The sequence below is a fragment of the Corythoichthys intestinalis genome, chromosome 9, assembly GCF_030265065.1.
Source record: "Corythoichthys intestinalis isolate RoL2023-P3 chromosome 9, ASM3026506v1, whole genome shotgun sequence".
NCBI lineage: Eukaryota > Metazoa > Chordata > Actinopteri > Syngnathiformes > Syngnathidae > Corythoichthys > Corythoichthys intestinalis.
This window is the reverse complement of record NC_080403.1, coordinates 36,452,176-36,476,595: the sequence shown is the minus strand read 5'-3', so window position 1 is coordinate 36,476,595 and position 24,420 is coordinate 36,452,176. Positions and strand designations below refer to the sequence as shown.

The 24,420-nt window shown below is 39.1% G+C and overlaps 1 protein-coding gene across 8 annotated transcripts in view; it reads right to left on the bottom strand.

Moving 5' to 3' along the window:
* magi1b (membrane associated guanylate kinase, WW and PDZ domain containing 1b) overlaps nucleotides 1-24,420 on the bottom strand; it is a 220,767-nt gene that overhangs the window by 44,645 nt on the left and 151,702 nt on the right. For all 8 annotated transcript variants that reach the window (XM_057847217.1, XM_057847216.1, XM_057847218.1 and 5 more), the window contains 5 exons: nucleotides 23,378-23,435; nucleotides 22,600-22,706; nucleotides 20,393-20,506; nucleotides 15,193-15,378; nucleotides 13,948-14,610 (listed from right to left, as the gene is read on the bottom strand). In XM_057847217.1, the coding sequence (XP_057703200.1) occupies nucleotides 13,948-14,610; nucleotides 15,193-15,378; nucleotides 20,393-20,506; nucleotides 22,600-22,706; nucleotides 23,378-23,435 (1,128 nt within the window). The remainder of the gene's footprint in view (nucleotides 1-13,947; nucleotides 14,611-15,192; nucleotides 15,379-20,392; nucleotides 20,507-22,599; nucleotides 22,707-23,377; nucleotides 23,436-24,420) is intronic.

Genomic DNA, 24,420 nt, shown 5'->3' with positions numbered 1-24,420 from the left:
CAACTTCCTCTCATCTTATCTTTTACCCCTCTGCCCCACTGTTCACTTTTCCCCCCAATCAATAACTATCCGTCATTTAGGAAGTACTGTACACTGCAATCCTCTAAATCAGATGTGTTCCAGAGGCTTTCTGTCTCTGCTGACGCATGGTGTCGTAATTCCATGCTGGCCTTGGATTACGCATCACTTTGCGCAGTAGCAATAGTTGTCCATCAATATTACTTATTAGTTTCTCTCTGCAGACAGTCTTCCATACTTGTGAAATCAGATGCCCCATCGGGAAATATTCAAACTGATTGAAGTCACCAATGATATGTTGTAGGCCTGAACGATATTGGAAAAAACTATTGCTGCGATTTTTGGGGGGTTTGCGATATATTGCGATATTAAAAATAAAAATTTATATATATATACTTTTAAAGAAATTTTACTAGATGACTTGAATAGCTGTTTGGAAAGACTTTGGATGACTCATCATGACCACAGTGTACAGTATTCCATCGTTTTTTGCAGTTAATAGGGACCAGAACCTACCGCGATCAGTGAAAAACCGTGAAGTAGCGCATACCCACACTCCCCTTTTTTGTGTGTGTGTGTGTGTGTATGTGCGTGCGTGCGTGCGTGTGTGCGTGCTCAATGTATTTATTCAGATCTAGCACTGGAAAGAGATACAGATAAGACATGTTTTTTCTTTTTTCCCCCCCAAAGTATGATTTAAAAAAAAAAAAAAAAATATATATATATATATATATATATATATATATATACCTGTATATATATCTTAAAGAGCATACGACACCAGAAAAAAAGTCTTAAATGGCATTATTATGTGAATTAGAATCATATTTTGAGACGATTCGACCATATACAACAATTTAGCAAAGCGCAGATGACGAGAAATTAGTCTTTTAATCTGCCGGTTAGCCACGCCTACAATTATAGGGCTTTAGCGTCCCCAACAGGTGGATGACGTCAGCGGTAGACTAGGCTCATCGGTTTTACTATTCAGCCCATTGAGGGGGAATTGTTCAGAACGAGGAAAACGAGACGAAGAGAGCTGCAAAATGTCATTGTTTCAGTCTCTCTACTCACAATATTTTTACAGGATATTCTTTTTATCCAAGTATTTTCCCCAATAGCTATATAAATGGCTTGAGAAGGACCAGTCAGCCCGTCGAGGGGGAACTATTCACAATGAGGAAAACGCGACGAAGAGAGCGGCAAAATGTCATTGTTTCTGTCTCTTTACTTCAATATTTTTTACAGGATATTCTTTTTACCAAAGTACTTTCCCCAATTGCTAAATAAATGGCATGGTCATGACAAATAACTTCTGCTAAATGGAATATAAAATAATAAAAATCCATTTATTCAAGACGACATGGCAAAATTACTCCATAATGGTCAAAACAGTCGACTTTACCTTTACTGTCACACCTGCCGAACGATATTTTATGACACCTAAATCGGACATATGTCATTTCCCTTCCCCGGCTTCGGAGAATGTAAACAGACCAGAAGGAGTGACAGCTAGCCGACATGCTAACCCGAACCGAGGGATGTTTCAAAGTCTTCGAAGTGGAAAATCACACATAACTAGCCTGGATTATTTGACATGACGACCCGGTTGTCGAGTTTCTTTGCGGATCGGCAAACCGCCCGGCGGAGAGCAATTTACAGTTCGTTCCCTGGAGGAGGGTGGCTGGAATTGTTGTGTAGCTAACGTGCTAACAGCTAACTGCTAATGACCGTGAGGATAGCTTTTTACATGCCTATCAATGATCAAACGTTAAGTAGTCCTTTATTTAAAGGAATTTTATAGTGTTTACTTTGTAATCACTGTATTCGTATTTGACATAATACAAAACAAGATGTTTACTCACTTCCTTGTAAGTCCAATGGTCCCACAGTAAATATCCACGGTGAATGGGAACCTTTTGAAACTCCAAAAAGGCGCATACGCCTCTCCCGCATACAGAATGATTTTTCTGCAGCCGTTTGGCTGGCGTGATGCAAAAAATAAAAGTATTAATCCGCAAAATCAGCTGAATCCTTCGTCCTCATACACAACAGTACACTGTAGCGTGAAGAGGACGTCTTCTACCGTACACGTCACAGCGCCCTCCTCCTCAATGCGAGACCGAAGCCGGAAGTCACTCATTTTCCTGGCGCGGGATTCAAAAAACTAAATAAATATAGCGATCGCTTCCACACACATCCAAGCGGTCCATATCATTCAGGAGCATAAAATACCGCGTGTATTATGAAATAAACATGCTTTTTCGTGTCACAAGCACTTTAATAAATGCTTTTTAAGCACTTCAAATGTAATAATTATCAGTTTTAAACATAACTGTCCAACTGAATCATTTTTAAACAAGAATAAAGTACTGTAGTAGAAAAATGCTTGGCTTTATTAAATGCTTCTGTTTACCTAACATGGCTGTGACTCTTGGAGTGACATGTAGAAATTACAAACTCCTCATAATCACTGAAAAGGCAAAATCTCGTTCCAAATATTTCACATAACTTTGGCCACAGAACAAACAGCAAACAGGTGACTTTTCAGGAAGTAAAAAAAAAAAAAAAGGATGTTCCAAAAAGAATCTGCAGCAAGTCTGATGCGCATTCGCGGGGTTAACTGTATAATAGCATGATTAGACAATGTTGTGACCGCAGAGCAGAACAGAGTTTCATCCACTGCAAACTTTGGTTGCCTTTATGTGGCCAGATTATAATTGTTAATTAGCTTCACTAGTTCAGTAGGGCGGAGGTGCAAAACAGCCTTCTCAGACAAGTTTGCAGGAGGAGGTGATTGAAAGATTTTCTTTGTTGTTTAATTCACACTTGATGGGTGGGCAAGCCTTCCAGAGAACCAACTACAGGACTACCTCTACTTAAGAACGTCTCTACAAACGGAATTTTCAGGTTACGACATGCCTCAATGGGAAAATATTGTCTCTTGTCAAGAAAGAAATTTTGCGCGATAACATCCTGATACCCTATTGGACATAGTTGTTCCCATCTTGATTCAGTATTCTGCTGTACTATTAGCTTATTGTTGATAATTTTTTAATTTGGGTGTCACTGTATGACGATGTGCACAGGCGCGACTGAGTTGTTGGTATAGCGGGCTCGACGTCTTTGCGAAAAGAGCACAAGTCTCTTTTTTTGTCTCACAGATTTTTTTTGATGAGATGGAAAGAAGAGGACATCGCCTCACTGGAAAGTTTTTTTCCCCCCTTTGCATTATGTTCTATTAGCTACTTCAGGGGTCCCCAACGACCAGGCCGCGGAACGGTACTGGTCCATGGCGCATTTGGTACCGGGCCGCACAGAAATAATAAATAATTTATTAACGACTGCATTCTGGCCGATTGACTTTGGCCTGTGCCGCTTAACACACCAATATCTCTGTCTACTCTAGATATACAACTACAGGATAGGAGGTCATCATAGAAATGCATTGATTGGACTGTTGGCAGTACATCTTGTTTTGTATATCTATGTGCGCTTGGCCTCGATAATAACGTATGACGTAGGTACTCGCCCATCACATTTGTTACCGGAAACAATTAGCCCCACACTAGGACTGAAAAACGGACGTCTTTGGACAGATTTTTATGGGGAAAAGGGAACCTGACGAGCCAGAAGATGAGCCTACAACCTCGAAGGAAACAAAATCTATGCTACTTCCCAATCACTAAAGACCCACGAACTGCGAAGGGAGTGGATTCGTGACCCGTATGTGAATAAACTGAGTGAATCGAGCATGTCTGTGCAACAGGAATATCAGCTTGTCGAGATCGCAAATGACGGCGACCTTACATTTGAGACAACAACTCCACCGAGGTTCTGGATTAAAGTCATTTAGGGATATCCTGACATTGCTAGGAGAACACTGAAAACTGTGCTACAATTCCCAACATCGTATCTTTGTGAAGCGGGCTTCTCTCACTCTCCCATCTCGGGAGATGAAGCTACTAATTCAGCGGGTGAGTTGTATTTTCCCTGCATTTAACACGGCGGGGCTAAAAACAAACGTTATTTCATATTTTCTGTATTTTTCTGCCGCACATTGCCGGTGTTCTGACAAATTTGGCATGTGCGTAACCTTAAAAATAACTGCGAATGCAGCGATTCCGAAGTACACACTACAAACTTTCTTAAGTTTGCCATGTTAGCTGCACACAACAACCGCACACAGCTCTCTCACTTAACGACTTTGCCGTGTCGTTAAGCATTAATTAACGCCATTTTCGTGTTGCACATGTAATTTTATGATGTAAATAGTTTTTTAGCACCGTTAGATAACATTGAGAGTCCAATTTAATATAAAAGAGGGCTTCTTTCACTGCCACAAAAGCTTAGAAAGCAAAATTTCATAAGGGTCCAAAATTTGACAACACCGGTCCGTGAAAAAAAGACCCAAATCACACCGGTCCGTGGTGCAAAAAAGGTTGGGGACCCCTGATCTACTTCATTAAAGGTATTAACGGTCAGGTATGGAATGATTCAGATGTGTTTGGCTATTTTTTTTATTCCAGTTTATCCAGATTATGAAATTTAATGTGGCGTTTCAGTAGTGCTTGGAACAGATGATGGAAATTTAAGATTACGAGACTTTCCAGAACCAATTAATTTCCGAAGTAGAGGTACTACTGTACTTGTTAACAAACAATAAGGGCGCTTTCACACTAGCAGTCTTTGATCAGACCAGAGTTCTTTTTTTCAAAAAGTCTGCTTAGTTTTGTAAATGTGAACGCATATTCGAACTCTAGTTTAGACAACAACAAAAATTCTGGTCTGCTCAAAAATAGTGGTTCTCTGTCAGCTTTAAGCGCACCCTGCTTCGCTTATGAATGCATGCGGAGCAGGGTGCGCTTAAAGCTGACAGAGAACCTTATAACTTATAGCTTATAACAGTGGCCAAAACAGGCGGAGCCTCTCGGGGCAGCCGTTTTGAGAGTCTCGCTCTCCTGGAAGTGGCAACAATTGACAATCGAAAAAGTCACGAAAGTGAAAGCGATTGCACCTGTGTGACTTGGGTTACCATGTGGGTCCCTTTCGTGGTTTATTTTCCCCTATGCATTTTTATATACCCCAGTTCGCTTGGGATCGAGTTGGGACAGGCCGACCCCGCCGCTGGCCGAGCTGCGATGCTACATTACGTGCAGCGCCACACATGCTCCCTCTTCTACTAAGAGGTAGGTATTTCCTCCTATTTTCCAATCAATGAGTGCACCTTTCGTCCATCTAATGCTACTCATAAAGTTCGGTGGGCGCAGTGTGAACACTGAACCTTTTTAACAAGTCATTTGCAAGTGTTGTTGTGAGGTAGCTCTCCAACCAGACCCTGGTCCTCTTGGTCTAATGTGAAAGTGCCTTAAAAGTCCATTTTTGCTCATATGTCCACTTTAAAATTTCTGGCCTGAAATATAAAACCCTATTTTACCAGCCAAATATTAATGCACTATTTACGTTGAATAATGAATGGCTGAAAATATGCACCCTTTAGGCATCCCATTTTTTACATCTATTTTTTGGATTAATGGCCTATCCAATAAAAGATAATTATTTTTCACTGAAACTCTCATAAAGTGCAGTATGCTGTATATCTGTAAGCTTGTTACATTGCTTAAGTTACAGGTTTCAATGGTAAAACATAGATACTGTGCCTTATTTTTGTTTAAAAGGCTCAACGTATGGTTAAATGTTAATGACCAGCCTGGCAACGAAGTGTTGCACAGATTTTTTTTAGCCGAACTGGCAAAACAGCAGTCACTGACAAGCTGATTATCATGTTTGTCCACAGTATCCATGTGCACATATTGGCAAAATTTGCAGTAGTCTCCAACAGCCAGCTCCATCTGTCACCATAGCAATGAGAGCCTGTTTATAGCTTAAAGACTGACATAAGGTCTCCCAGCAACAGTTTTTATGATGAGTTGATCACCAAAGCCATTCTTCATGTCTGGATGTGACAGCTATGTTTTCACATGAATAAACACTGAAAATTAGTAGCTTCATTTACCCAAAATACTATTAAACGACATTGGACTTTTCGTTGTGGAACTATCAGGATAGAACAGAAAGCTGAATGTTGTTTGGGGGGTGATGTATAGCTTCTTTCTTTTTAAAAAGGTGAAATCCCTCCTACCACATACAAACACATCCCTCTACCCGGGAGACCCCGGTGGAGATTAGCAGAAGATCATTGTCATGGAAACAATAGATTTACGATTCACCCAGAAGCTGTGGAGGTGTGAAGACAGAGAGAAATTGGCTGGGCTGAGGAAGACTCACCTTGCCCTGTGCAATAAGCAGTGATTCACCAGCTCAAGCCTCCAGCATCCGAAATGAGCGGAGGTGAATTGTGAGCATCTAGTGGCCAGGCAGCTCCCCTACCGCTGCTTTTCAGAACCGCAATGCTGGTTATGGTGCCATTGGAAGGTGCAGTCAGCAGAATTTTTAATGCAAAGTGGGCAAGAATGACGCTTCCTGCCCGTACAGTGAATTGATTTCCTGCTTTGGTCTGCACAGGGACTCATCATCAACATTTATCTCTTCTGAGTGCACTCGGCTGTCTGCACTACACAGCTCCCATGAATGGGCATGCCGGTAACTGAAGTTTTTTTTAATGTGGGTTACATAAAGGTCAGGTCAGTGAACATGCCAACGCTATTGCTGAACCACCTCAGTAAGCTACACAATGATCCATGAATGTTTTTCCGCTATTCAAGGCAGACCAATAGGACAGCCAAAGAAAATGTGTTGCTTTCTTCAGGGTTGCAAACCATCCTTTAAACTGCACCATAGGGAAAAAGGGGGAGGTAAACACATGTAAACAAGAATAAATGCTCCCTTAGGTGTTGTATTGTAAAAAGCGCAAAACATTCTGAATGAGCTTGCCTGAGAGCATCATACGTCGAATCTACTGGTTGATTTGTTTTCCATTAATTAACAGAGGACAACAGAACTGTTTGAATTAGAGATGACGTCCGATCACGTCATTTTCAAAGTATCGGAATCGGCAAAAAAAATATCGGACATGCTTTTTTTAATAAATATATTTTTTAATTAAATCGTTTTCTATTTGTATTTAACGTTACAGACATAATATGTTACACTCATCCAGAGTCTTTAGTTTAGGCTTAAGGTAGGGTTATCAAATTTATCACGTTAATTTAAAAAAAAAAATTATCACGTTAAAATATTTAATGCAATTAACGCGTGCGCTGCACGACCCACTCAAGCATTGTTGCGTTCAATCTGTAATGGCGCCGTTTGACCTACATATAGAGCTAAAAGGCAGCGTATAATGAGTAGAGTGAATTTTGGCAGCCTTTGGAGCCTTTTTTTAAGTGGCTAAAACCTTTCAATCCCTCTCCCTGCGATTAGAAATATCGCGGGAAGCAATGTGGGGAAGAAATGTAGTAATTGATCTTTGCCTTAACACCCTATGTTATTTCCCAACGCAGAGAAGATATATCAATTGGTACCACTACGCACAGTCATGGTTGCACTTCCCATCATGCATTTGGGCAGGAGTTAAATGGCTACAGTATCATTTACTGAAAGCTCAACAAATACACTAGATGGCAATATTTAGTCACAATATACAAAGTCACATTTATCCTTTAAGAATTACAAGTCTTTCTATCCGTGGATCCCTCTCACAGAAAGAATGTTAATAATGTAAATGCCATCTTGAGGATTTATTGTCATAATAAACAAATACAGTACTTATGTACTGTATGTTGAATGTATATATTCGTCCGAGTTTTATTCATTTTTTTCTTAATGCATTGCCAAAATGTATATGATCGGGAAAAATAATCGGGAATGATTAGAATTGAATCGGGAGCAAAAAAAAAAGCAATCGGATCGGGAAATATCGGATCGGCAGATACTCAAACTAAAACGATCGGGATCGGATCGGGAGCAAAAAAAAAAAAAAAACATGATCGGAACAACCCTAGTTTAAATACTTTTGGTTCATATTTGTCAGCTTCTTTTCTCAGTTCCTCTGCATTTCTCCATTCCAGTGCATGGCCAGAGGCAGCGGCTGAAGCCAAGCCAAATTACCTTAAATGTATGGTGGACCATAACCCTATACAGAATAATGAAAACACCTCAGCTTCATGCTAATGAATAATGACATAAGCAACTGGGCTGCTGAGAAGCTATATTTCAAGAACACCCAAACTAGGTTGTGCTGACAAAGGTCTATTCAGCAGATGTACAGTATGCATGCGTAATAGACCCGCTAACATTTTACACCTAAGGGAGAAGAGAGAACAGTAGTCGGAATTTGCCTTTCGTACAACAGGGATACCCAAAGGTTAAATACATTATCTGTATGCCCAGGCATTGAATAAACACATACGAGCCCTCCAAATTTTAAGCATTACATCTCTAGATAAAAATACAAGTCTGTGCACTCCTATGGAAAAAGTGTGGAAGGTCCTTTGCCAAATAAGCGGCAAATTAACCCTCACTCAGGTAGTTCAAATAATAACCAATGAATTGCGAGTAATTATAAGAACTCGGGCCATTAGTATTCTGATCACAGCAACATTGAAGCCAGTGGAAGAGGAAAATCAGTGGACTGCAAGATGCCAGGAGAAAGTCAAAGAGGGAGCATTGTTGTGCAGAGCTGCCATAATGAGCATTTGCCTAGATGCTGTCCTACGACCACCAGCTTCTACGTGGGCGAATGGGTGGGATATGCTTAACAGCAGGGGTCTGGGGAAAAATACAAACAAAAGCGGCAAGGGATTGAGTAGTTATAATTCTCCACCCATTAAGACAACCAATTATTGTGGTTTCTAGTCTATCATTGAATGTGTGACTCCTCACATTAGCAGTCCACTCTGTGTGTTGCATGTGGCGTCTATGCACACACATGATGCTAGTGCTGCTAAATGAAAAAGAAATATTTGATGGATGAAATAAGTGTGAAAAAAACAGGCGAAGACATGCATTTAATAAGCAAAGCTGACATCAGGAGCACAATTAGAGGCCAATGTGCCTTGCTGGAGCTGGACTAAAAAAGGAGACGATGAAAGGCAGGAGTGTAATTAAGTGTGTTGAACAGATTCTTGTAATATCAGAGCGTGTACAGTACAGTCTGCACAAAAATAATCAATAACATAGTAAAAGCGTAATTCAACAAATGGGAAATCTCATTTGTGGATGGATATGCATATCTCCTTTCAAAAAATGATTGAAGTTTCTTTTGCAACGAAATAGGTCATCATGACTACCACCATAATCAGGTTGATTACAAAAACGCACCAAATAAGCACACAGTATGTCAAAAGATGAAAAACAATAGACTTCAGCTTGGGTACAAATGTTCATACCGTAAAGTTTTTATTTCATGTTTTACAAGTGCTAAGTGTGGCAACCTCTGGCAGCATGGAAAAGCCGCTATATGAGAATTCCTCCCGAACGCGCCTCAGCATTGTCCCAGTCCACAGAGACATGGATATTTGCCAATACAGTATTTCCTGTGACTAAGTACACATCGAACACTTATAAAACGATGAATGAAATAAAAATCTTTAAGGTACGTACAACATCTTCTTTTTCTTTTTTAAATATTGCGTGCTGATTTTGGTGCAATCTTTTTGAATCAATTTGTATAATAAGCCAGAGTATTCTAAAGAATTAAACATTCTGAATTTTTGGAGATTTTTATAGGGAGTGGGTTTCAATGAGCCGCTTTTTCTTTCAAATGCATGCATTCAGAAATTTGAAAAAAATAGCCAAGGTATTAATAGTTGTGGATTTAACCGTTCATCATTCAACTTTTGGGAGCAAGACAAAAAAAACGTGTGTGTTTGTGCTATAGACGTACGGAATGAACAATATTTAGGCTATTGATCTTTTTTTTTAAACTAGGCAACAGAATTCAATATCATCACACTATTATGCAATATACAGAGTAGTCTGGTTGTTCAAAGTGGTGATTTGGTCAGGTCTAGCTTGCCTTAACAGACTTACTGTATGTACATCTATAACTTCAAATATTTTTCTCATGAAATTATATATATTTACCATAGTCGCCTAAAATGTAGTTCCTTAATTTCATTGCCTTTCTCTTGAGTGCACTGCTTCCAATAAGGTATCAAATTCTCCTAATTTTTTTTTTTTTTTTTTTTAAATCCGTTCAGATTCAGCCTCTGTGTGCTGCGATGGCGACCTAATTTGCCCAGGACCTTCAGAATCAGTAATAATGGTGATGTAACTCAAACTACATTAGCTACGAAACTGTTTCTTCAGCCAACCACATTTCAAATTCATCTTCATGTGAGATGATGTCATCATATTTCCATTACACTAAGATTAATCTTGTTATAGCCAACTTTGACGAGCAAAACTTCTATAGCAATCTGCTTGTCTTAATAAAATAATCTTAACATCTCCAGGGATTTTATTTTAATCGGATAAAATTTGACTCAGAAATATGTACTCAAACATATGCACACAGGTTTGTTGGCTTCTAACTACCACATCATTATGGTGCCATAAAAGGTGAATTGGATTGCCTATAAATCCCGACTGGAGCCCCTTGTGACATTTGTACAGCCCATGCTGCTTATTGTTCGGGGATTCTTACCGGTAAATGTATAAAAAATTGATATTCTACGAAGAGAAAGCACAGTAAGTGTTATTTAAAATTGGTAAAATGAAACGCTAATGAAAAGAAAATAGTAATTGCCGATCCAAATAACATTCAAGTTATGAATTAAAAGCCAATTGCAATTAGCACTTTGACTCATCAAATTTTGAGATGCAGCTTTTCCAGATATTGTTAAAAACTGCATTTTAGACATTACTGTCATTGCTACAATTAGGGATGCTGGTTCCATTTAAGCACTCAGCTTTATTTTCTATGGCTATTACAGTTCCAGGTTTTAGACCATATGCTGTTTTTATGAAGATAAAAATCCAGTGTTTATAGTTGTTCAGACAATTGCTGCCCTGTGTATTGAGACACCTCCTTTTAGCACGTAATGATGAGATGCTATGTCATGGGATTGTGTACTCCTGCATGTTTAAGTATAAAGCATTAACGAGAAAAGCTTAGGGTCAATAAAATAAAATAAAAAAAGTGAGCAAACTACATGTTATGTGGCATTCACATGCACCCAGAAACGTGCACTCACGCGTAGGAAAAAAATGGATTAGTTGGCTTAACCAGCCACGAATCAAAATATGGACAGTTTGACAGAGAAAATGGCCCAATTATTTGTAATGCATTGAGTTTAGCGCTCTGGAGGCTTGAGAGTCATTGGGGAATTAATGTGAAATTCTTTGAATTAACTTCCATCCCCTCTTATTCACAATTGCTTAGTTTCCCTTTAGTGATTTTTAAATTTTTCCCCCCCAAACTGCAACTAAAGCCACTTACAATTCTTAAGTACAGTATGTTTTGGTTCAATGTCCATTAAGAGGACTCGTTGGTTCTCAAGATTTAACTTCCTAGCTAATGTCTACAGATCTTGCTTCAGTATTTACATAAATGTGCTTTCCACATGATGTCATCTATTTTATGAAGTAATCCAGTCCCTTCTGAAGTAAAACTACACCACAACTTGATTTTGCCACCATTGTATTTCAAATTAGGGAATGTTCCCTCTAATTTTTTCATGTGTCTGAGAAGACACACAAGCTGCCTGAGCACACTAAGGACCACTGTGAGCAACATCAGATGTATACGCAGTGGCCACACACCAGTATCATGCCTGTTCAAAACCTTGGATCATAGCAAGTTACATGGCTTAAAAAAAGAATAAAATTACAGCAGCAATTTTCATTAGTTTACTTTTATAATTAATTTTGCCCACTTAAAATGAGTGCTGATGTGTATTATGTTATACGTGAGAGTACTGCTTTAACCATAGGAAGAGTCCTGCTTTGGCCTGGTCAAGGTCCAGTTGTGGCATGGGTGAGTTAATAAATAAAACATAATGAACAACCACAACAGGAGTATATCAAACTCCCACAGTAAAACTGTTCAGACAAGAAAGACACTCAAGATTCCTATTCTCCGTGTCTAAGCAGCTATACAGGACTGATAAAAAAATTTTAATAAACACTTTCACCGCATGTTCTTCTATTTGCACATACTCTGACAGCCATTCCATCTTAAAAGGAATGCATTTCTATTTGTACCTCACAACTATATACAATCGTTGTGGAGTAACCCACCAATGGGGGGGTCACGTTGCCTTATCGAACGCACCAAAAGGTGCGTCGCGTTGCCAGATCGAACGCACCAAAAGGAGTGTCGCGCTGACACATCACTGCGGCGCCGATAGTAGTCCTAGTGATGTTACAATAGGTTTCTATTATGGGTGTAACGGTACACAAAAATCTCGGTTCGGTATGTACCTCGGTATTGAGGTCACGGTTCGGTTCATTTTCGGTACAGTAAGAAAACAAAATGCAAAATATAAATGTGCTAGTTGTTTATTACACACTTTTGTGCTTTCAACAATAGGAACATTAGCCTATACAAAGCTAGAATTCTGCTCAAAAAGTAGCGGGTATTTAAAGATAATCCAACAACAATTTGCCTTTCAGACCCCGTGTATTGGTCAGCTTTCTTTCTGAAAGAAAGAAGAAAAAAGAAGTCCTGTGCTAAAGAGAAAAGCAATCCCAATGACAAAGATTTTAACATGTATTTTACAAATGAAATGCCTCAATGATTTTTTTTTTCTTATGAACCGTTTTCAAAAGCTTTATTGGTGGATTTTCTCAAGTTAAAGCGCCACACAGAAATTAATAAATTTAATTGTGTAAGCAGGATGTGTGTATAACTCGGATGTATTAATTACAGGTGTTTTGGCTCATTTTAATTTATTTTATTTAAATGGGCAATTATTGATTTTATTATGTGTTTATATTTTACAAAAGTGATGTAGTATTCATTTATATTGTATATTTTATGTTGTATAACTTTAGTTCCTATGTGAATATTAGTTCCTACTTGTTTTGTTGTGGTAGGGGGGTTTTGTATTGAACACGGGGCCGTGTTGGTTATTATTATAGCAGAGAAGACAGCAGTAAATCAACAAAGACAATTCAACTGGACCCCGATCTACCACTCAAGAGATCTGATGGACTCAAAAAGTAGGTTACGATCGCATATTAGTTAAAAAAAATCGACCGGATCCAACGTATTTTTACACTAGTGACTTCCGGCCCGATCCTAGCTACCGGTAGTAGTATTGACGCAGGAAGCCTGCGTCTCGCGTCAAATAATAAACTCTGCTGTTCTTTTCGCGTGCCTCCCGTTGAGCCGCTTCTGGGACGCATCTAACACGCGGCCGCACTGCGACTGGTGTGCATTGGCTGATTGGCTCTAACGCCCGCGTTTCACTGCGTTCTTGCGGTGGCCACGTTGTCGCGCCGTTGACGTTTCTGGGTTTACTGTCCTACCGTGTTGGTCCTCATTATAGTAGAGAAGACGGAGTAGATATAATCTACACAAAGAAACTCTGACCCAATCGACTCACAGCCTCGAAAAGTAAGGGTTATATTACGTCAGAAACTCGTTCGGTACGCGTCCGTTCCGAACCGAGCACCACGAACCGAAACACTTCAATACTATTACATGTACCATTACACCCTTAGTTTCTATTGAATTTTATTCTGTGGGCTGACTACGTGCAAGCAGTGCGCAACTGTGCACATGCGCAGCATAGAGAACATTGCTTGACAATGACTAAAACATACACATTTTATGGGAAAATAAAATGTGTTTTGCTTCACAACAGAGTTGAAACACAAACAAAAAATGTATTTAAATATATACACATTCAGAAACTGTCATGAAACTTGTCCACCCATTCCTTGGCCAAATTGCGCTCTTAATTAATCTTGGTAATTATGTTTAATGTATTGACAAAATAATAAAAAGTCTAGACTCACCTCTCTGCACCAACATGGTGACTTCACTGCCTTTTGGACACTTGCTGAGCAAGTCAACCACCTGGTTGTGAGACATACTCTGCACGTTCCTCTTGTTCACCTCCACAATGATGTCCCCCTCTCTGAGGCCACGGCAGCGAGGATAGTCCACAATCTGCTTTACTCTCTGCCCTCCCCCTCCGAGGCTATCGGCGATAGTGAAGCCAAAGCCCTTGTCTCCCTTCTCCATGTGTACGGTTATGAGCTCCGGTTGTGTTGCAATGGAGGAGGCCAGAGTGACCACATCACTAGGGTAGCCATGTTGGGATGAGGTGTCTGAGGCCACATCTACAGAGGGGCTGTGAGGTCGCGGGAGACCATTGAGGGCCACCCCTCCATTAGTTGAGCCAACGTTGCTGTTCTGACTGCTGTGACTGGGTGGTAATTCGTAGGTATTGTTGGAGGCCTCTTGCCCATTGACGATGATGGGATCTTTGTTGTCCAGAATGGCGACTGAGGTAACCAGGCTTGTGTTGGGGTCATCAGGATCAAAGGGGAGTGGATAACCCCGGCATAGCTCCAAGTTGACCATTGAGCCAATTGGAATTGACTGGAAGATCTTTACAACTTGTGCATGGGTGTAGCCAAGCACACAGGTGTCATTGACACTCACTATTACATCACCTTGGGAGGGAAACAAATAAGACATTAGTGTTAATCTTTAATGAAGTTGGAACTACATTTATATAGAATTAGCTTCCAGATAATCTAATTAAAGGGATACATGAGTATAAAAGACCTCCCTTGTGTAAAATGGCTGCTCAAACAATCAAATATGCAAATCAATGAATTTCTTAGAATTATGATAACTGAGAAAATAATGTTTAAATACATAAAATGCCCCACTCGCAATCACATCCATCTTTCTGACAAACAGTCACACCACATTGTATAGCACATTAATGCTGATACTAGACTAGCTAAGAAAATAGGCACACACTGCAATATGTCTTGGGACAATCTGAGATACAAGTATTTGATTGGCTAAAATAGCAGTAACATTAAAAAATGTCCAACAACGGCTTTTTTGCCTACTTCTGGGAAACATTGGCTATTATTTTCTATTACACATCAGTAAAATATTTTTTCCTCCCCAAATTGTTGAAAAAGGATCTTTCTGCTTGGATGCACTCTATCAAAACATTGCCTGTCCCTTTAAAGCAGTGTTCCATCTTTGGAATCTTTTGATCAATAGAGCACCCTAACCTGTCTCCATCTTGCCATCAAGCGCGGCGGGTCCATCGAGGACAAGACTCTTGATTTGCAGGAACTCATCTGGCTCATCGCCTCCCACTACAGTGAAACCGAAACCTCTCCGACTCTTTTTCAGCTTGGTATTGATGAAAGTCCCCTTTAGTTCAGATCGGTTACGGGTAAAGAAAGGTTTTCCTCCTGAAAATAAAACAAGAGTTCATTCAATTTCAATTGAACAGAACAGCTTTAAAGTGATTTACTGTAGGCGAAATATCTAATTTATGCTATGTCATGTCTTAATATTTGAATTACATCTTATTGAGCAATGAGGAACCATTTTGGCTGACCTAAACTGGATATGTAGTTGTAGCAGCCTTTTTGTTCACTCCTTGTATGCTAATGTACCTGCTTTGATGTGACCTAATAAACAGGGTTTTGGGCCTGTGAGCTCAGAGTCGCCTTTACCATGCCAGTGTTAAGAACTCTCTAAAAGGACGATGCCTCTGCTGAGTGTTTTTTATACGTTATATGTAGTGTTGGGCATCAAGCATCTATGGGGTCCGGTTCTAGCATTCCGATGCTCCCGGAACTGTTCGAATTTCAAAAGTTTGATTCAATGTTTCAATGCCCTGACCGCCGAGCTGGAAAAAATTGCTGCCGAAAACCACGAAGAAGCAGCCAAAAGAAGCGTGCGTTTGTTCATCGCTACTTGATTACAACCATGAACACGGTGCGGCGGCGCTCATAACTTTGGCTCACCTTTACCAAAAAAAAAAAACCAAAAAAACAGTCAGCTCAGTGCAACATTTGCAACACAACTATATCATACAAAGGTGGCTGCACGACCAATATGATTAAACACCTCCGGGTTCATGGAATACAAGAGCCGAGTACCAAGTGCACAGCTGAGTGCCACGTATTTGACACGCTGCGCCGGTCCTCTAACCAGTCAGAACAAGTAAGTAAATAAATTACATTTGTCTTCTGCTGTCCTCGTTACCCGACCCCGGATTAGGCAGTAGATGTTGGATGGACGGATGGACGGACGGACGGACGGATGGATGGAATAGTATGAGAATAAGTAGTATTATTACATCAGGCTACGGTAGATATCACATATATCTAGAACTAGATGCGAAATGACTCGGCTGCATTAGCACATGTATAGAGAACTAGGTGCAACTCGCCGGCGTGAGTAAACAGCCGCCATCTTAAAGCAGTAGACTTCTCAGTCTATAGAGGCTATATAAGAAGCTACATACTTTACGTAGCGCGTCGCGCCAACAGTATTAAAAGATCATCAAATTATATCAATAATAGAATTATACTAATGGTTTGTTGTAGCTCCCAGCTAAGGTACATGTATGGCAAAAGAATATGTGTAAATATTTTCTTCGTGAGATTTTTAAAAATAAACATCTTTGTAATAGTGCACTCCTATGGAAATAAACTTCATCACATGCGAGTTCAAAGATTGATTTTTATTTACAAGTTAAAAATAGCCCTGTGAGAAGTTGTTATGATTAAAAAAAAAATCAAGAAGACTAATATAAACTATGCAATTTTTTTGACCCTGCCTCTTTTCTTGTTTTGACCCTGCTTCTTAAAAGAATCGAGAATCGTTCGGCACCGGAATCGAAACTTGGAATCAGAACCAGAATCATTCAATTTCAAACGATGCCCAACCTTAGTTATATGTCAATTTGCATATGCAATATTCGCACAATCACATTACAGCATTTTTGCACAGTTACATCAATAAGCACAAACTGTCATTTGCACATATCAGGCCTGCTGCAATCTGCCTCCTTGTCTGAGTACTGTAAATTGTCATATACGCGCTGTTAAGCTGTTACATTACTGCTGCATCACCTCAATTACTCTAAACATTGACATAACTAGCCTATACGCAATTGAAAGTTAAAAACAATAATAATCTCAAATCAGCATTTAGACACACCCTCTTATTTATAGCGTTAACAAGTGACCAAATATTTGACTCACACAGCAAACAAGAGGGGAGGGATTCACATGAAAACATGAAAGAACCTAGCAGCAGGATGGGAGGGTTTATGTTGACTTGTAAATTTGTAGGGTTTTAACGTCGTATCATAGAGCCACAAAGCCACAACATGAGTGACATTTGGCACCCGAGATTGCTCATAAGCCTTTGTTTTCAAAGGAATGGCCATCGTCCCAATACAATGATGCTGGATTTATAACTACTAACTAAACTAATAATTATTCGCAAGCTCCAAGCCATAATATCTGTGTTAAAGGGTGACACTTCTAAACGCTGTTCTGTACAATCAGCCTTTGATGCAGCAGTTCATCAGGAAAGAAAGCAGTGTGAACTGTAAGAGTGATAAAGCTACAGAGACGGACGGAACGACTGACTGAGAACCAAATGAATAAGATGCACTCAAGCATGACAAAGGTGAAAATTGGGAGGGGGGGGGGCAGAATTGAGGCTAACAGGGTTCATTCTCTACCAAGGTTACACTGAATGAACTAGTTGTTTTTCGGGAGTTCTCGTTGAAAGAGAAAAAGCCAAGGAAGTGAAGTTTTGTGACCATAGTAAATACTGATTCAAATTGAAATATTACTAGAGCAGTGCCTATAAAAAAAGAAAAATCTCAGAAATTTCAACAGAAAAAAAAGTCAAATCTGGCCCATATCAAGAATGTCATGAAAATGAAGCAAGCTAAGACTTTCACGAAAAAAAAAAAAAGTAAATGTTTTGTCAATTTTGACATTAGCGACCACGATTGTTCTAATGATTTACAATTAATAATTCATTTAACTCAGTAAATAAATCCCATCTAAGACGCAGAGATTCATCTGGATTTAATAGACAAAACTTTTCATCAAAGAAAATTAAATCAAAACCACTTGACAGAAATATTTCATTACCAGTTTAAACTGAACGTTAAACAATGTTTGCAGGTTTTTTTTTGCTTTAAAATGTCGTGCCTGGATTACATCAAGATCAAGCCGGAATTGACCATTTCTGTGTCAACATGTGCTGAAAGGACACTCAGGCAGGAAGAAGCCTTTACTCAGAAATGAACATAACAAGTTTATGGTTGGTAAGTGCAAAAAAAACGATTTGTGGAGACATGTCCTATGTTCTGACGAAATAAAAATGTAACTTTTTGCTGATGATAAGCATCATGACAGTTTTGATGTTATAGATTGTACAGGTAGTCCCCGGGTTATGAAAGAGTTCCCTACCTACGCTTGTGACGTAACCCGAATTTCCGCGTGAGTCGGAAATAACCCTTTAAAAATTGCAACTATCCAAAAAGTCCAAACGTATTGTATTTTGTTTAATACACTGCCCTCTGGCGGCAGCATTGGGTCTGGCTGGACTGTCGTTCAATAACGCTTCCATACAGGAGCACTCAGACGTCTCACATGGATAAAGGATAGCTGCGCTCTGGTTTGGCCCACATATGGTTGTAATTTCTTTCAGCTAATATATTTTTGTGTATGCATTTGTAATTAAATTTAGAGTTACAGTTTGTGGAGTTACCGTAATTTTCAGACTATAAACCGCACTGGATTATAAGCCGCAGCTGTCCTCATTGTATTATGGGATATGTACACCAAAAGATATTAACCAGGAACCCTTTATTTGACACAGTAGCATCATGAGACTGTCATAAGACCAAATGAACCACCATCCTTAAAGAGGCTTCATTTGGCCATCATTGCTCCTTAGGGGGAGACCGTCAACCTTTGCTGCCACCTGCTGTCAACACTGTTGTCGTCCAACATGCCTCCTAGTATGCATTGCAGAGGTACAGATGTAAATAACCATCAAATTTCATGTTCTCTGCTAATCATTTCTTCAGTTACTCTTCCAGTTGTTTCATTCATTTCTAGCTCTGGTATTTGTTAACACTTTATTTGACAGTGGCGCCATAAAACTGTCATAAGACCATCTTAATCATGACATGACACTGCCATGAGCATTAATGAATTAATGACACAAAATGACATATGTCATAAACTTATGTCATTTTGTGTCATCCAGCAAATTATCTCACTTTTGAATAGATGTAAAAGATCTGAGCTGGAGTTACAGACATAATTTGCCATCTGTCATAAGCATTCACTACTGCCCATGATGGTGTCATGTCACAATTATGATGGTCTTATGGCAGTCTTATGACGCCGCTGTCAAATAAAGTGATACCTTTTAACCCAAATAAATCAATAAATACGCCGCAATGGACTATTAGACGCAGGATTCAAAATGTGGGGGAAAAAGTAGCGGCTTATAGTCCGAAAATTACGGTACATGTGAGCGATTTGACATTAGAATTGTAAATACTTTCATTCATAGCATTTAAGATAGCAGACTTTTGTGAAGGAAATTAGGCTAATTTAATCTACGAAATTTACATATAGATCAGACGAGATGGACATTTGAACGCCAGTCGTTTTGTGTCAAGTGTTTTATTGTTAAAATGCGTGTCGTTTTGAACAGACATGTACATACGTGTGTTACAGCTTTATAAATTGTCAAAAGTAAAGGTAGTAAAAAGCACAATTGCTTTGTTTTCTGTCTGCCAAGATGAACAAATTCACGTTTAGTAAGGACAGAACAAGTCATGTTCATAAAGTAAGGTAAAAAATAAATACTGTGAGGTACAATTGGTACTGTTTGTGCAACTACAAAAAACAAAAAAAAGACTGGAGACAAAACGGCGGACAAGTCTCCAGCGACGTAAAGTCGTAAGAAATCGTGTAAGTCGATTAAGTCGTAACCCGGGGACTACATTATAAAATCCCTAAATTACTTGCAATGAAACATTGTCCTTAAACTTTTCACAAAAATTGCACAGGTATTTGTTGACAAAGAGGGGAACCTCGCCCCGTCTTTGCTTGAGAAAGACAGATCAATTCAGGGGAGCTTATTTTATACCGAAATGGCACCTGCTTGTTCCCACTGAGCCCGTTAACCTGCGGGAAGTTACAAAAAGGTATTTGATGAGCATTCCTCAACTTTCTCAGTTTCTGTTTTGCCACCTATCCCAGCTTTTTTGGAAAGTGTTACAGTTCAATTAAATATAAGTTGAACATGATTAGCAACTTGTTGTATTATGTTTTTATTCATTTCTTACACAACATCGCAACTTCAATGGAAGTCGATTAAGTGAGTGGTCCAGTTTTGAACTGTTTCACAACAAAATGCAAAACTTACGTTTTTGTCCCATTGGCACTGTGGGTCCAGTAGAAGGGTCCCTGTAAGTCTCTTGGTGGTTGGCAGTGTAACTTGTTAAAGGTGCTCCAGCAAATGTCGAATCTTCAATCCATTCTTTGATGATTAAAAAAAAAAGAAGCATTTGTTATTTGGTAGAGACCTTGTCCAAAAAAGCGCATTGGTGTCCTACTATATTATGTTTGGGCACAGTGCCTTCAAAACGCTCAGCAAAACAGTGGAAAGATGATCAATTGGATAGTTATGGCCAAGAGTTAAATGTGACGAAAATGTGGTTAAAACACAAAACTATACAATGCAGTTATACAAACCTAAAATCTACATCCCCCCCACTGAGCAACATTTAAGCGTGTATGCTCAAATTAAAACAGGCTGTGCAAACATCATGAAACTTTTATTAACACCTACAGTTTCCGTGTTGAATAACAATGCAAGTGCACAAAAATGGAATGCCCTATTTTTTCATATAATCTTTGATTAATGACCCAGTTACTATAGCACCGCGCAGGCCAGACTTCTACCTTCATTAATATGCCTAGAGCAAGGAACTGTATAATCAATGCCGGGGTGAAAAAGTGGTTGAAAGCGCTCCTTGAAGGTATTGAGGATTGGTGGAGGGATTGAAGATTCAGGCAAGAGAAAAGCCAGCATGTAATCGAGTGGAAGAGAAAAAATTCTGCTGAATGGGCTTAAGTCTGGGCTTGATTGGACAGTTTCTATGCATACACAATTAACCGCTCTGTAAGATTTCTGCAGATTGATTTGGGTGGGGGGGGGGGGGGGGGGCATATTGACTATGCTACATTGTTGGCAATATCATGATTTTCAGCATTGAATAACAAATTACTAAAAAGAGGCTAAACACACCTGTCCTCACCTCAGGGAACAACAGATTGTAGTGAGAGTCCTCCAGGGACTGAAGGATCAGCGGTTCTGTCTAAAACCTCCCACTGTTGAAGAGTCCCTGAGCAAGACACTGAAATACTGAACCCTTATTTGCTCCCACTGGGTTGGCAGCACTTACATGGCAACCCCCATCCACTGGTTGAGGAATGTGTGCAACGCAACAAAATGCAAAGAGTATTTGAGTGTCTAGCACTATATAAATGCAAACACAAATTTAAATGGAATCCAGAAAATAGTTATAAATTTAAATGGCTGTATGACACAGCTGGAAGTTAAATGTATGCCTTTCAGGAAGGCCACTTATAAAAAAGCAGTTGGCAACATACATTTGCACGACAGCAAAATCTGTGCAAACAAATAGAATGATAGAAAATTATATACCTTAATTTTTGGACGATAAGGCGCACCTGACTAAGCTGCCACTCCCCACATTTGACACAAAAACAACATTTGTTCATTAAAATGCCGCACTGGACTATAAGCCGTAGCTGTCCTCACTGTATTACGGGATCTTTACACTAAAAGATATTGACCGCTTCCAATTAATTTGACAGCGGCATCATAAGACTGTCATAAGACCAAATGCACCACCATGAAGCTTTGAACCAATTGGCTGCAAAGCTTCATTATTTCAAAAAGCTTCATTTGGCCATTATTGCTCCCTTTGGGAGAGAGTCAACCTCTGCTGCCACCTGCTGTCGAGCCTGTTATCATCCAACATGCCTCCTATAATGCATTGCAGCGCTACAGATGTAACATACAATCAAAATTCATGTTCTTTGCTAATTATTTCTTCAGTTACTGTTCCAGTTGTTTCATTAATTGCTACTTATGGTGTTTGGTAACAATTTATTTGACAGTGGCGCCATAAAATGGTCATATTACAATCATAATTATGATATGACACAGTCAAAAGCATTAATGAATGCTTATAACAGATGGCATTTGGTGTAATCCGGCAAATTATCTCACTTTTGGATGGATGTAAAAGATCTGAGTTGGACATAAATGGAGTTAGTGACATAATTTGCCATATGACACTTAAATGACATCTGTCATAAAGCATTCAGTAATGATAGTGTCATGCCAGAAACATAACTGTCTCATGATAAGTCTTTTGGTGCCACTGTAAAGCATTCCCAACTAACCCAAATAAATCAACAAATAAGTCGCACTGGACTATAAACTGCAGGATTCAAAATGATGGGAAAAAGTAGTGGCTTATGGTCTGAAAATTACGGTATTTATGGGGCTTGGAAACAAAGGCCGGATGGATTGCTTACCTTCAGGTGGCTGCTGGCTTTGCGGTTGAGGCTGTTGCTGTTCCACTTGCCTGCGCTTCTTAGCCTCCAGTACTGGGTTCTCATACTGGGTCTTCCTGTTGATATGACTTCAAAAGGAAAGAAAAATTGCATGGGGTAGAGTTGGAGAAGTGGGTAAAAAAAAAAAAAAATAAACAGGAAAAATTATTAAAACGTTAACAATTTAAAACGATCAAATGAGATGGAAAGATGGGGATATATAAGAAATTCAGGTTATAATGGTGGCATGGTTTTAACACTTGGCAAAATAACAAATGCAGTACTAATAGGTAAGGTAGTATAACATGCTAATTCAACCACAAAACATTTCTGCATGAACCCTTGCCTATATAAAGCCCTGCAATGAGCTCTTACATGGAGGAAAAAATGCCCAGCTCATTAAATTATGCATAAAAAAAAAGAAAGGTTTTGAATGAGCTGAAAAAAAGCATACATTTAGATAGAAAGCTATTCGAGCAACGTGAATGCAACACATCTGAATTCATGCTTGTCAAAGGCTTAAAGCATGGGAAACATGTTTGTTGCTGCAGAAACAAATGTCAACACTGCGGGTCTTCTCAAATAATAGCAACAAGGTAAATGTCCTACATTACAGGAAGATGAAGCGAAGTGTAGCTCTGCATGTAATAACTGATTCCATTACCAATACCAGAAGTATGTCTCTCTCCCCTTTTGTGTGTATACACTAATTGTGTATAAGTAGTTGGTGGTTTCATACAATGTTCAGTATATTACTTACTCAACATAGTAGACCCCATACACTGGATCATCTATTTTCTCCCATCCGGGTGGAAGTTCTAAAAGAGAATAAAAACAGGCAATGACATTGTTCTTCCACCATTTTAAAAGTCAAATATAATGCTTTTTACAGAATCTCTACAGGTTTGAACAAGCCAAATTTAAGAATTTTGCAGACTTTTTTTAAGACCATAATGAAAACAGTTTAAGACCAATTCCGCATCGATACCGGCAAAAAACAAAGAAGACTTGACAGAAATTGACAAGGCAGTAAAGGTAGTTCCCGTTTGTAGTTAAATTATAGCGTCCTCAAAAACTCAAAACATTTAAAAGCGAGACTGAAGTTCATGCAAGGTCTAAATAAAAGTAACATCAAAAGATTTTTAAGACCGTTCAAAATTGTATTTAAGACCTTTTGTCAAAATTATAGGAGAATTTTAGACATTTTAAGCCCTTAAATTCTAATGATTGGATTCAAGACTTTTGCGACTTTTTAAAACCCTGTGGATAACCTGTTTCAAGACCTTAAAAATATAATTGAAGACCAAAACATGTTACAATAATTTCTGATGAAGAAAAAAAGCATTATTGCACTGTAAACACAGAACTGTTGCCATAGACCGCTGGTGTTTTTTTCCTCTCATGTGCAACTCGACGGCTTCTGCAAGACTTTGCACCGGGCACTAATGTTATTTTCACCAGGGGCCACCTCTTGCATAAACCATCTTTTATCCATTTTTGATTAAATTTACACTTCTCTAACTATGCATATTCCCTCTCACCTCTACAACCGCGAATAACCAGGAAATGGCATTAGAGCGACAACTCAAATCGCTGACATACGCTGAGGTTGCGGACAACGTATCGGGTAACACATTATTCCCAAACTTTTGTATTTGGTACACAACCATTAATAAAACACACATGATCAGACGTTTTATGTGTACTACAGTGATTTCACTGGCATTGAACGCATTATTTGCTGCAATTTTCCATTAAATTTAAGATAAATTTAAAATCCGGATAACGAATGTCTTAAACTAA